General features: G+C 43.0%; 1 protein-coding gene across 2 annotated transcripts in view; it reads left to right on the top strand.

Moving 5' to 3' along the window:
- The window catches only part of LOC140404176 (cytosolic arginine sensor for mTORC1 subunit 2-like), a 96,651-nt gene that overhangs the window by 67,837 nt on the left and 14,097 nt on the right, over positions 1–14,717 (top strand). For both annotated transcript variants that reach the window (XM_072492634.1, XM_072492582.1), the window contains exons 4-7: positions 668–800; positions 6,608–6,731; positions 9,666–9,773; positions 11,632–11,714. In XM_072492634.1, the coding sequence (XP_072348735.1) occupies positions 668–800; positions 6,608–6,731; positions 9,666–9,773; positions 11,632–11,714 (448 nt within the window). The remainder of the gene's footprint in view (positions 1–667; positions 801–6,607; positions 6,732–9,665; positions 9,774–11,631; positions 11,715–14,717) is intronic.

The following is a 14,717-nucleotide window of genomic DNA, read 5'->3' as shown; positions in this document are numbered from 1 at the left end:
CTGCTGTAGCACAAATTAACAGTGGACAAGCTAATAACAGTACTATAAACCTAAGTATTGGTTGCACTGTGACTCGTATTACAGATTTTAAGTTGGGTACTTTTACATGTGCAGTATATTCATTCTCTCTTTGCAGAAAATCAAAGAGAAATTGAACAGAATTCAAGTTAGCGATCAGGCCCAGAGTGAAAAAATTGACTAGAGAATTTTGCTTTGATATAATTCCAAAAGGACACACATTTTATACGCCACTACACTGCATATTACAACACGGAGGAAAGACAACTTTCTTTGCTCACTGTGTTTATGCTCTGGAATTTGTCACAATTTCACTTTTCACATCCAATGTTGGCACCAAGCATTATTTGGGTCTGTTCATAGTTAAAAGTGTGGAACAGATACAGAGCAAAGAACCAGTCCACTGCTCTACAATGTGTATTGACCTCCAACTTTTGCACCAAGTGATTATTGTTAAGGTGTGCATAAGTAAGAAGGACTTGCTGTGAAACACGAAACACTGGTTTTATGCTGTGGGTCAACACTTAGTAAGGTCTCGGATGTGACTGTGTGCAAATATATTTTATCTGGAACCTCCAACACACATAATGAGTCTGCACTATTGTCCTCTGTTTGAACATTTAATGTTCTCTTTAATTTATGTGCCTAGGTACGGGAGAGTGATTTACCAGCGGTCATTCACACCCTGTCTGAAGAATTTAGTATCTACAAGGAGGTGAATGGGGAATCGGTTCCAGTGGATAGTAACAATGTCACAAACGGCTTTATTAAACCCAAAACTGGTAAGGTAAAATTGCCAGATTTACAATGTTCATAATTGTCATATTTTTCACATGACTAGAACAGATATCTCAAAGTTTGATGTAGTTAAAAGAAAATGAGACGGATGAAAGCAAGGTGGATAAAGGGGGACCAGTAGATGTAGTCTCTTTGGATTTCCAAATCGTATTGGTTTAGGTGCCACATAAATGTTTCTACACAATCAGAGTGTTGTGAATAATATATTAGCTTGGCTAACAAAACGAGAAATAGAGTTGGGATAAATAGGTCATTTTCAGTTTGGTAAACTGTAACTAGTGGGGTGCCATGGGGATCATGCTGGGCTTCCAACTATGTACAATCTATATTAATGACTTGGAATGAAAGGACCAAGTATATCATAGCCAAATTTGCTGATACAAAGGTACTGTAGGAGACAAAGTTGTGAGGAGGATGCAAAGGGGTAAAGATAAGTTGAGTGCGTGGGCCAAACTTTGGCAGATGAAGTGTAATGTGGAAAATGTGTGGTTGCCAACTTTGCCAGGAAGAATGCAGGAAAGAGAATGTTATTTAAATTACGAGAGTCTGCAGAATGCAGTGGTACAGTAGGATCTGCGTGTCCTCGTACATAAAGCACACAAAATATATAGGTACAGCAAATAATCAGGAAGGCCAATGAAATGTCAGTCGTCATTGCAAAGAGGTTAGAGAAGGGAAGTCTTGCTGCAACTGTCTGGACATTGGTGAGACTTTGCTTAGAATACCATGTACAGTTGTGGTCTCCTTACTAGGAGGGGAAAACTTGTATTGGATGTAGTGACAGAATGTTCAGAAAATTGATTCCTGGACTGAGGGCTTTGTCTTGAGGAAATATAGAGCAGGTTGGGCCTACAATCATTTCAGTTTGGAAGTATGAGAGTTGATCTTATTGAAACACAAGATTCTGAGGGGGCTTTACAGGGTGGATGCTGAGATGATGGACGGGATTCTCCCAAAACATTTTTGCGTTCCTGTGTGGTGGTTTTTTCAGGGAGTTTCTCGCCAGCTCTGCTAGCGAGTTCCCCACCACTATTCAATGACACTTAGTCACTTTTTTGGGCTCCTGGAAGTTTCTCATCGGCTCAGCCCACACTTGGAATTATTTTTTGCACTGGGGAGCTGAACTCCGAGATCGGGCCACCATTTCGAAAGAGTGCCCCGAGGGCACCCTTGCACTGGCACACAGACAGTGCTCCCGCTGGCTTGGCAGTGCTATCTGAGCACCATGGCAGTGCCAAGATGCCAGTTGGGCAGCGCCAAGGTGCCCACATTCCAGAGGGAGGGTCAGGGGGCCACCCTGTACTTCCCCTGACCACCCCAGAGGTCTCTGAAGGACCAGGAGACACCAACAGGTGCCATTCATCCTGGTCCACGTTTGTGTGGACCAACACCAGATCGGCACCCACATCCTTGGGGAGGCCGGAGGATTTGGGGCGGCCGGTGGACCCCGCACAGGTAGGTCATAAGTAGATTTAAGATCTACTTTTGTGAGCATCATTCTGTCCCGCCCATTTGGAGTGGGGTTCCGACTCCGGTGTCTTGCGGGACTCAGGAGAATCTCATGAGTCGTGGAGGCTGTTGTGAGGCTCGCTGCAGGGAATTCCCAAGATTCTCCGGCCGCATTGTGCTCTCCCTTGCACCCGATATTTCTCCTTTCAAACTGGGGTAAGAGTAATGAGGAGGAATTTCTTCCTTCAGAGGGTCATTGAGAGCAGTGGAGGCTGGATCATTGAATATATTCAAGGCTGAGTTAGGAGAAATTTTGATATAAAAGAGAATTGAGGGTTTCAGGGGCTGGTAGGAAAGTGGAGTTAATGCCACAATCTGAACGACCATGCTCTTGCTGAATAGGAGGCTTACTCCTCCTCATTTCTTATGTTTGTATAGATTCATTAAACAATCTGATTTAGCCTGCAACTGGCAGCTGAATTTCAATATAAGTTGCGTTTGAAGTGGTTCGTTTGTATGGGAAGATTAAGGGACCACATACTGCTTGAATAATAGGAGTCCGAATAAGTTAGAGGAGCAAAGGAATCTTTATTTTTGCCATTGCATTTTTGGTTCAGGGATGGTTAATGGACATGTGTCTTTAAGGCAGCCTGTATCTTTAATTCAAACAGAAGGAAGCAGTGACCTGTGCCTTTAATTCCAACAGCAGAGTCCAGAGGGCTGCTCTGTTTTGGACTAGTGATTGCAGACTGGCCGGTGTCAGTGATGACTCGGTTTGATTGATTTGGCTGGTGGCCAATGAATGGCCCCAAAAGACTGTACCCTGCCTGGTAACAAGTGGCGATTGGATATTATACCACTGGAATATTTACAGAGTCACGAGGTTCCACTTTGGGTTCACTTTTCATTCTGCAGCCTGGATGAAGGGATCTAACTAACTTTCTCCAAAAAGATCTAACTAAACCTCTTCAGAAGGCTACAGTGGGGGCTGACACTCTCTCTCCAGCCAGTCTGGGTGTCGTTCTCTTGAGACTGAAGAGGCCTGAAGTCAAACCACGAGCTGAAAGCAGAGTTTAATGTGAAATAAAGTGTCGCTACAGAAAGATGTAGGCATGAAGGGAAACCTTGAACTGAAGACTCAGCTTGATAAGAAATAAAAGTGTCTCCAGAAAGCCTGGTGCCAGTAAGTACTGTATTTTCTAACCTGTGGGGTCCCTGAATAAATGACTGTGCAAGTCAGACCATTACTAGCTGTAAAGCAGACACTCTGATCAACCAGCATGCAGTGAGCAAATCATGCCAAAGAACCACCATTTGAAGCAAAGACCCGTACGTTTTGACTTTCATCCTTATTTTACCTCCCCCCCCCCCCCCCCCCCCCGGTGTTTGTGTGTAGAGTTTGGGGCAGTTAAAAGGGGATGGTAGGTATTGCTTGTCATCCAGTTGCGGTTACTGCATATTTCATGATAGTTCTTGGTACAAATAAACTAATTGTGTTTCATATACATTAATGATCTGGAAGAAGGCACTGTTGCTAAGTTTGCAGATGATACAAAGATCTGTAGAGGGACAGGTAATATTGAGGAAGCAAAGGGGCTGCAGAAGGACTTGGACAAGCTAGGAGAGCGGGCAATGAAGTGGCAAATGAAATACAATGTGGAAAAGTGTGAGGTTATGCACTTTGGAAGGAGGAATCTAGGCATAGACTATTTTCTAAATGGGGAAATGCTTCGGAAAGCAGAAGCACAAAGGGACTTGGGAGTCCTTGTTCACGATTCTCTTAAGGTTAATGTGCAGGTTCAGTCGGCAGTTAAGAAGGCAAATGCAATGTTAGCATTCATGTCAAGAAAGACCAGGGATGTACTTCTGAGGCTGTATAAGGCTCTGGTCAGACCCCATTTGGAGTATTGTGAGCCGTTTTGGGCCCTATATCTAAGGACGGATGTGCTGGCCTTGGAAAGGGTTCAGAGGAGGTTCACAAGAATGATCCCTGGAATGAAGGGCTTGTCGTATGAGGAACGGTTGAGTACTCTTCGTCTGTACTAGTTAGAGTTTAGAAGGATGAGAGGGGATCTTATTGAAACATGCAAGATACTGCGAGGCCCGGATAGAGTGGACGTGGAGTGGATGTTTCCACTTGTAGGAAAAACTAGAACCAGAGGACACCATCTCAGATTAAAGGGACGATCCTTTAAATCAGAGATGAGGAGGAACTTTTTCAGCCAGAGGGTGGTGAATCTGTGGAACTCTTTGCCGCAGAAGGCTGTGGAGGCCAATTCACGGAGTGTCTTTAAGACCGAGATAGATAGGTTCTTGATTAATAAGGGGGTTAGGGGTTATGGGGAGAAAGCAGGAGAATGGGGATGAGAAAATATCAGCCATTATTGAGTGGCGGAGCAGACTCGATGGGCCAAGTGGTCTAATTCTGCTCCTATGTCTTATGGTCGTATTATGGTCTTAATTCACAAACCTGGTGACTGTAATTATTGGCCAGCCAAGGGCCAAAGACTTCAGAGGTTTTAATAAGAATTACTGGTTAATTCACACGGTTAATGTAACTGGTTGAGGCCTGGATGGATGGATACCACATGGATACCACTATGACACGTGAGAATACCACCCACCAGGTACGCGGTACATACTCGTGCGACTCGGCCAACGTTGTCTACCTCATACGCTGCAGGAAAGGATGTCCCGAAGCGTGGTACATTGGCGAGACCATGCAGACGCTGCGACAACGAATGAACGGACATCGCGCAACAATCACCAGGCAGGAATGTTCCCTTCCAGTCGGGGAACACTTCAGCAGTCAAGGGCATTCAGCCTCTGATCTCCGGGTAAGTGTTCTCCAAGGCGGTCTTCAGGACGCGCAACAATGTAGAATCGCCGAGCAGAAACTTATAGCCAAGTTCCGCACACATGAGTGCGGCCTCAACCGGGACCTGGGATTCATGTCGCATTACATTCATCCCCCACCATCTGGCCTGCGAAATCCTACCAACTGTCCTGGCTTGAGACAATTCACACCTCTTTAACCTGGGGTTACCCCATCTCTGGATCTGTAAAGATTTAATCACCTGCTAATGCTCGCATTCCAAGCATTGCCTGACATCTTTGAATTTGTCTCTATGTGTTTCTGGAACATACCTCTTCATTCACCTGAGGAAGGAGCAGCGCTCCGAAAGCTAGTGACATCGAAACAAACCTGTTGGACTTTAACCTGGTGTTGTAAGATTCTTACTGTGCTCACCCCAGTCCAACGCCGGCATCTCCACATCATGGCCTCAAGAAGATATTCCTTCCACTCTGAGGGGCCAACTAGCTTTGGCTCTCACTAATTTAGCCTTTATGCATACCTCGGAGGTCACCTCCATGTTGAGGCACCCTCGAGGTCCCTTGACTTGCCTCAACATCACCCAACTGTCCTGCTGGGGCTGCTTGAGGCTGAAGAGATGCCGGCCCTGTGTTGTGTTTGTGAAATCTTGTTTGTTCCATGTGCTTTGTGACGCTCAGTAATGACATTAAAACTAAAGCTGAAACCATTTTAGGCTTGTTTTCTGAGATGTGTGCAGAAATGTTCTTAGAATTCCTACTTTCCTTGGTAACGGTGTCTGGATGATAGAAATTTGATTGGAACCTGACTTGTGTAGCTGGACGGAACTGGTGTGAGTTTGACAATTTGGTCCTTTACTCTGAACTGCAATGGACAAGATAAGGATTGATACATTTTTCTGTTTTAGAAATTGATTTTGTTCTAAAACCAAGTAGCCCTTTGCTTTCTGTTTAGACTGTATCAGATAAAAGGTTTGGACAGATAGTCCTAACGCTGATTCTTCGTCCTTGGAATTATGTTTGCCCAATATTAAATATAGAATTGATGGTAAAAATATCGAGTGTGTAGATTTGTGGGCTGTTTCATCTCTACTGAAGGCGTCGGTATCAGCGATCGCTTCATTTAATTTCTGGACTGTTTGTATTTGAGGCACGGCCAGCTAAACAAGTCTTTTGTTTCATACAATTAGGCTTGATTCTAAACTTGGTGTACCCCCTCAGGGACATCTGCAATGCAATTCGAACTAAATGGCCATTGAAATCCACTGCAAACTGAAGCTTATTAGGAGGGAAAATAACCTGTTTATGAAATGTTTTTTTAAAAAAGAGTTGACTGAACAAATGTCCAAATCTCTTTTTTTTAAAAAATAATAATAAAATTAACCCTTGCTTCATTGGAAGAGAGAGCTAAAATAGCCATTTTTAATGATGAAGACCAATGAAAACAAAAAGGATTCATGACTTATTCTTGGCAGTGAACTCTTAAACCAGAATCTCTTCCTTGTTACAGCTGCCAGCCCCACAGTCCATCCAGTGTTAAGCCCCAAGAACCAATTCTGTGTAATGAGCTTGGACCCAGATACTCTTCCCACTATTGCCACCATTCTCATGGATGTAATGTTCTACTCTGCAAGGTATGGATCTCTTAAGTCTTTGGATATATGGTGCTTATTTATTGCTACTGTAATACAGAAAGCTCCCTGTACTTGATTCTTAAATTTGATGGACCAAGTAGCTGCCTGTTGTAAATTCTAAGATTCTATGGCTTTTGCTCAATCTTCTGCTAACGTTTTACATTACTCACAAGATTTCACCACGTGATCTGGAATAATTCATGTGTGAGTCTTCAGTTACAGTATAGTCCTTTTCTTCCTGACAATTGCCTGACATGCGAACATATGAATTAGGAGCAGGTATAGGCTACTTGGCCCCTCCAGCCTGCTCCACTATTCAACAAGATCATGGCTGATCTGCTTGTAACCTCAACCCCACATTCCCATCTACCCTCAATAACCTTTCACCCTCTTGCTTATCAAGATCTATCTATCTCTGCCATAAAATATTCAAAGATTCTGCTCCCCCTGCCTTTTGAGGAAGTGGGTTCCAAAGTCTCTCCACCCTCAGAAAAAAAATTCTCCTCGTCTGTATAAAAATGGGTGACCCTTTACATTTTTATTTAAAATGTTTCTAATTAAGAGGCAATTTAGCGTGGCCAGTCCACCTACCCCGCACATCTTTGAGTTGTGGGGGTGAGACCCAATGCAGACACTGCACGAGACCCAGGGCTGGGGTCAAACCGGGGCTGGGATCGAACCCGGGTCCTCGGCGCCGTGAGGCAGCAGTGTTAACTACTCGGCCCCTATGCCAGCCCGACTCCTTATTTTTAAACAGTGACCCCTAGTCTAGATTCTCTAGAGAAAGGAAATATCCCCTCCAGATCCATCATGTCAAGACACCTCAGAATCTTGTATGTTTCAATCAAGTCACCTCTTACTGTTCTAAACTCCAGTGGGTACAAGCCTAGCCTCTCCAACCTTTCCTTATAAAACAGCCTGTCCATTCCAGGTATTAGTGAGCAAACCACCGTTGAACTGCTTCCAATGCATTTATGTCCTTCTTTAAATAAGGAGATCAATACTGTATAGAGTACTCCAGATATGGTCTTACCAATGCTCCGTATAACTGACTCACCTGATGAAGGAGCTGCTCTCCGAAAGCTAATGATTCGAAACAAACCTGTTGGACTTTAACCTGGTGTTGTAAGACTTCTTACTGTGACCAGCATAGTCCAACATGGCATCTCCACATCATGGCTGTATAACTGAAGCATAACCTTTCTACTTTTGTATTCTATTCCCCTCACAATAAACAATAACACTCTGTTAACTTTCATAATTACATGCTGTACCTGCATACTAACCTTTCGCGGTTCATGCACTAGAATACACAGATCCCTCTACATCTCTGCAATCCCTCACCATTTAGATAGCATGGTTTTTTTTTCGTGCTACCAAAATAGACAATTTCACATTTTTCCTAACCATCTTTTATCATCAGCAAATCAAGCAACCCTTGGTCCCTTTATCCAAGCCATTTATATAAATTGTATACAATTGAGGGCTCAGCATTACTCCCTGTGGCACATTACTCATTACACCCTGCCAACCAGAAATGACCCATTTATGCCTACTCTTTCTTTAGCTATCCAGTCTTCCATTTATACTATCTCGCTACATCATGAGCTTTTACTTTCATCAATATCCTTTTATGTAGCACCTGAAATTCCTTCTGGAAAGCTAAGTACAGTACATCCACTGGTCCCCCTTTATCCATAGCATGTGTTTCTTCAAAGAACTCCAATAAATTGGTAACATGATTTTCCTTGCACAAAACCTGATTGCCATGAATTTATCCAAGTGCCCTGGTATAACATCTTTAATAATGGCTTCCAACATGTTTCCTGTGATAGATGTTAAGCATCTAGTCTTTGGTTTCCTTCTTCCAGTCTCCATCCCTTTTTGATCAAAGGAATTACATTTGCTATTTTCCAATTTAATGGAACCCTCCCTGAACTATCCACTATCTCACTAGCCACTTTTAAGAGCCTAGGATGATGTCCATCAGGTCCTGTCAGCCTACATATCAAAAAGTTCGTTTAGTGCCACTTTTTGGTAATGAATTCCTCCCTCCCTTTCATTCCCTAATTTGCAGCTATTTCTCGGATGTTACTCACATTTTTTGTAGTGAATATTGATACAATAAACCTGTCCAATTCATTTGCCAGCTCCTTATTTTCCATTATTCATTCCCCTGACTCGCGTTCTATGGGACCAATGCTCACTTTGTTAGTATTTCTTTTTAAAATGCCTATATAAACTCTGACTGCCTTTTTATATTCCAACTAGCTTTCCCTCATACTCTAATTCTCCCTCCTTACTAATTATTTAGTCATCCCTTGCTTTTTTAAAATATCCTGTCCAATATTCTGACCTGTCAAATGTCCATGAGCAATGATATACTTTTTCTTTAAATTTGATGCATCTTTAACATTTTTAACCACGGATGGTAGATCGTCCCCTTGGAATTTATCTATTCTGAAATACCCCTTAAATGTCTGCCTGCCATTTCTATTAATCTATCCCTTAATCTAATTTGCCAGTTCAGTTTGCTTTCTCAGCTGCCCTTCCTAAGTTTAAAATCTTAGTCTTGGACACACTCTTCTCTCCCTCAAACAAAGTTAAATTCAATCATAATATGATCACTGCTACCTATGAATGGCTTCACTATGAGGTCATCAATCTCGCTGTACAATACCAGGTCTAGTATAGCCCCCCCCCCCTAAAGTGACTTCTTGTGTTTATTATTTCTCACCTCTACCGAAACTGCTTCTACGTCCTGATTTTGCTGAGCTTGGGTCATCCCTTCTATAGCCAAATGAATGCAATGCTGCGAGAATAGTTGTAAAACCATATCCCTGTTTGATTGTATAGAATGTAAAAGATTCAAATTAATTTAATTGTTGCTCAGAAGGAATGGCTGTGCGAGGTTTGTTTGTCCTTCTGTTACAGTTTAAAAGCTCGCTCCGCTGATCAGGATCTTGGCTACATTCGTTTCTTTTCCTTTTCCTTGATTGATGGTTACATTTCAATTGTCGTGGACACACAGACACAGAAGAGGTTGGTTTATTTTTCAATTTCAATTTTTTAATTTTTTCAAAGAGAATTTTGGAGATTTTCTGAAGTGTTTTGAACACGTGTTTTGTCCTCTTGTGCTATTTGTACAGTTTTTCCAAACCATGCAAAGGATTAGCCAAATAGAGGGAGCTTTGAACTTTGGGTTAACTTTATTCTGTTTTGTAAATATGGCAGCAAACGATTACTCCGATTGTGCTCATTCAAATACCCATAGATGCTGCTGGTTTTCTGTTGCTCACTTTTTCTCTTTGTATTCATTGAATCATATATTACAGAAGAAGACCATCGGGCTAATCTCGCTTGTGCTGGCTCTTTTGAAAGAGTTGTCCAATTATTCTCATTCCCTTCTTCGTTGACCACATCCCTGAAAAATTTACATTTTACTGACATCACCCATTTCCCTTTGCATGTCCTCAATTGCCATCTTAAAACATATAAGATTATGGTCACTATTGCCTACGTTTACTTCTATTATCTACCCAGGCTAATCCCCAATAATGAACCCTCCCCCCCCCCCCCCCCCCCCCCCCCCATTGTTCAGCATCTTGCACATTGGGGTGGAAAGTAACCTTGTGGATTATTGTCAGAACTTGTTTCCTTATTCCATTTGCCCATCTTCCCATCTCCTGACCAGTTGAAAAAGAAATTAAAATTGTTTATTGTCACAAGTAGGCTTCAATGAAGTTAATGTGAAAAGATCCTAGTTGCCACATTCTGCCGCCTGTTCGGGAGGCTGGTACGGGAATTGAACCGTGCTGCTGGCCTGCCTTGGTCTGCTTTAAAAGCCAGCAATTCTCCCATGATTATTCATCTTTTATATTACTAATTTCCCTTTACATTTTATATTACTTCCTCCTTTCCACTATTAGGTGGTGTGTAGACCGCCCTAATTTGTGTGATTTGATCCTCTATTATTCTTTTAGCTCGAACCACATGGATTCTATTTCTGATACATTTTTGTACCGTCTTTCTGTTTTTCTCCAAGTGCAGTTACTTCATCTCCCTTTTCTCCTTTGTCTTTCCTGAATACATTATACCCTGAAATTAATGTTTAATTTCCAGTCCTGGTTTTTCTGCAGTCATGTCTCAGTATCCCCTACCACGATTGGTTTCTCACGACTTATTGCCTTCAGTTCACATGCTTAATTACCGACACTGTGCCTTGCTGTTCAGAGGTTTAACTCCATTTTAATAGAAGTTCTCCATATGCTTTATTTCGCACCACATGTTTAACATTCCTGCTTTAGTTCTATTTCTTGTCTGGCCTTCTAAGCCATCATATTATTTTTCCTATGCTCTCCTTTCTTGTTTTGTTTATATTTGGAATAATTTCATTTCATTTCCTGTACACCTCTGCTCCTCTTCTCCACCCCCCCCTCCCCAAATCCTGCTAGTTTATAGATACCATAATATTTGTTCATTTAAATTTGCTCTGTGATTGATTTCTTAAAGTTGCTCATTGCTGTTGGTTGCTTTATTCCATTCACACATCCAAAAGGGTTGTCCTGTTGGATAGTGGGTTGGATTGACAATGCTAGCAGCATTGATTTGAGGCTGAATGGCCTTTCCGCATCACCACTTGTGCCGAGGGTTGGGATGGACGATTGTCAAGAGGACAGCAAACCAGGGCCAAGTAATGCCGCTGTAAGGCTGCATGAGAATTGTATACTTGGCTTGATTTAGCTTTGGAAATGACGTCTTTGTTTTTATGCTGATCTTTCCCTTGGGTGATTCGTGTGGTTGTGGTCGTGTCCACATGTGCCAGGATGGCCTTCCCAAGGGCAAATGTGCTCTTTGCCATTCCATGTTTTTACCTGACCCATCTGTTTCCTCTCAACAGATTCCCCAGCAACCTACTGCTCACAAGCGCTTCGAGTGAGCTCTGGAGGATGGTGCGGATAGGCGGACAGCCCCTGGGATTTGGTAACTATGAATGTGTCTCTAATCAACAGCTGGATAGGAAATGGAAAAGCTGAGATGTAATGGGCTAATGATCCTGGTTTTAATTTCTCTAATCGCCATAGTCCCAGATGACCATAGGCTGCTTTCCCCTTTTGAGGGGAAGAGTTGACTGGCAGTGATTTAATCTGAGGATCACCGCACCCCCCCCTTGATTCCCTTACTGATTTTTTAAAAATCTGTCTACCTCGGCCTTCGACATACTTAACGAAGAATTTTAAAATCCCACTTGCTTCCATGGTGGGATTTGAGCCCATGGCCCCAGAGCAGGAGCCTGAGCCTCTAGAGTATTGTTATGCCACCATCTGCCCATCTTGTTTCCTTTGGTGACACTTTCACTGAGGAAAGACGTTTCACTTTAATGTTGGCCTCCAGAGGTAAATTATCCTTTCACCGATGTGACCCCTGTGAATGTTCACAGACTAAATAATCTTTAAAATATTGGAGGTTTTTCTGCAGATTCAGTTTATATTCTATGTGGTGATAATCTCTGCATCGCAATTTCACGTTGCAGCCATGTCAAACCCTGGCGATGTTTGGGATACTTTTTATGATACACATACATAGGAATGTCGGCAAGCCAGTGTTGGTCACACAATTTGATGCGGTACAACAAAACCCCTGTCTTGGCACACGGCATGCACCGTGAGGACGAGGGGCTGAGCTCATGCCCTCCCAATATTGTTATTGCTGCAGAGACTGGCACACTGCATAACACCCTCCCTAACAGCACTGAGGGTGTACCTACATCACACTGACTGCAACTTTTCAAGAAGGTAGCTCACCATCACCGTCTTCATGAGGGCAATAAAAGCTGGTCTGGCTAGCGCCACCCACATCCTATTAATTAATAAATAGGAATGTTTCAATCCCCAGTAGTTGCCACCCTTTTTCTTTTAAAGTGCTCTGTATTTGTTTTAGAACTGGATTTAAAAGTTAAGAAATAAACTATAGAGCCTAGGCAAACTGTCCAGAATTTTTACTTTTGTTGAGCACTGACCAAACTGAAAAGCAGCTCGAACATCGCAACGTCTCAGCCTTTTAAGTGACCGTGGATTTATGTAGGGCAGATGATGGAACCTGGTTTAGGCTGCTTCCAAAAATAAAGTGATATTTTAAAACTAATGAAAGTGTACGACTTTGGCTAAGTCCTGGAACTCCCTGCCTAACTGTATTGTGGGTGTACCTGCACCAGATGGACAATAGCGGTTCAAGAAGGCAGCTCACCAGAACCTTCTCGAGGGCATCTAGGGATGGGCAGTAAATGCTGGCCTAGCCAGCGAAGCCCACATCCTGCAAAACAGGTTTTTTAAAAAACTTGCTCTGACTGGAATAATGGAGTCTTAATGGTTCAGAAGAAGGCCATTTGGTCCATTGAATCCATACGTGCTCTTCGTAGAGCAATTCAGTCAGTCCCATTTGCTTCCTCTTTAAAAAAAAAAATTAAAAATATAAATTTAGAGTACCCAATTATTTCTGTCCCAATTAGGAAATTTAGCGTGGCCAACCCACCTACCCTACACATCTTTGGGTTGTGGGGGTGAGACCCACGCAGACATGGGGAAAATGTACAAACTCCACACAGGCAGTGACCCGGGGCTGGGACTGAGCCCGGGTCCTCGGCGCTGAGAGGCAGCAATGCTAACCACCGCCACTGTGCCAGTCCCGCCTACTCTATCTCTGTAGGCCTGCATATTTAATTCACTTTGAAATCGCTAATCATCTCTGCTTCCACCACCTCACTTGTAGGCCGCATGTTCCAGGTCGTTATCACTTGCTGCATAAATTTCTTCCTCTGATCCCTCATCACCAACCACCCCTGCCAAATATCTCTCGCCCAAAAGTGTACAAGACCATGAGGGGCATGGACAGGGTGGATAGGGAGCTGTTGTTCCCTTAGTTGAAGGGTCAGTCACTAGGAGACCCAAGTTCAAGGTGAGGAGAAGGAGGTTTAGGAGTTCAAGGTGAGGAGCAGGAGGTTTAGGAGTTCAAGGTGAGGAGCAGGGGGTATATGGGGAATGTGAGGAAAATCCTTTTCACCCAGAGGGTGGTGAAGTCTGCAATGCACTGCCTGGGAGGGTGGCAGAGGCCGCCCATCCTTTAAAAAGTACCTGGATGAGCACTTGGAATGTCATAACATTCAAGGCTATGGACCAAGTGCTGGCACATGGGATTAGGTGGGTAGGCCAGGTGTTTTTCGTATGTTGGTGCAGACTCCATGGGCCATAGGGCCTCTAATGCACTGTATTAGTCTGTGAAAACTCCAAATCTGTGACCCCATACAATGGGCTTAACATGGAACAAACCAGCCACTGTTGAGGTAGAGTTAACAAATTGTGACTGTTGTAACTATTGCCTATAATGCAGTGACATATACAGGAGCCACTTCACTGGCAACTTTGCAAAACAATTCAAGATATAATTGGATAAAATAATGTGAAAACTATTGCATTACCGGATTAGTAAACTTGTGTTTGGACATACTGCAATAAACCATTTTACGCTATTCTAAGGAATCAAGTCTAGAGATGAAGTGAATACAGAAGACAAAGGAGAATATTTACAAAATAGGCTGAGGGAGAATGCAGACAAAACTGGTAACTACAGCAATGGGTGACCAAATGTTTGCAGGCACTCATGAGCACCTTTTTGGCATCTGTTGGACCTGATGCATGTTCTTTGTGGATTTCCTTTTAATGTGTAAGTTAGTTGCGCTGAACGTTACAGCACCTGTAGCTCAATAGAAGGTTTTGTAAAAAGCACTACACTGGCATTATCGAAGAGTAGAGGAATCCAGCAAAGCTGCAGCTCCTGGAATCAGCACACGTTTGCCCTCTTGCTGCAGAGTGCAAAATGGCAGGTTTGGCAGATCTGTTTTTGTTTTCAGCGGCATGTAGGTGGGAGTCTTTGAATTCCAAACCTTCATTAAAAAACTAATGGGCGTCACAGTGGCGCAGTAGTTAGCAC

The sequence above is a fragment of the Scyliorhinus torazame genome, chromosome 1 (genome assembly GCF_047496885.1).
Source record: "Scyliorhinus torazame isolate Kashiwa2021f chromosome 1, sScyTor2.1, whole genome shotgun sequence".
Taxonomy (NCBI): Eukaryota; Metazoa; Chordata; class Chondrichthyes; order Carcharhiniformes; family Scyliorhinidae; genus Scyliorhinus; species Scyliorhinus torazame.
This window is presented reverse-complemented; position numbering and strand designations above follow the sequence as displayed.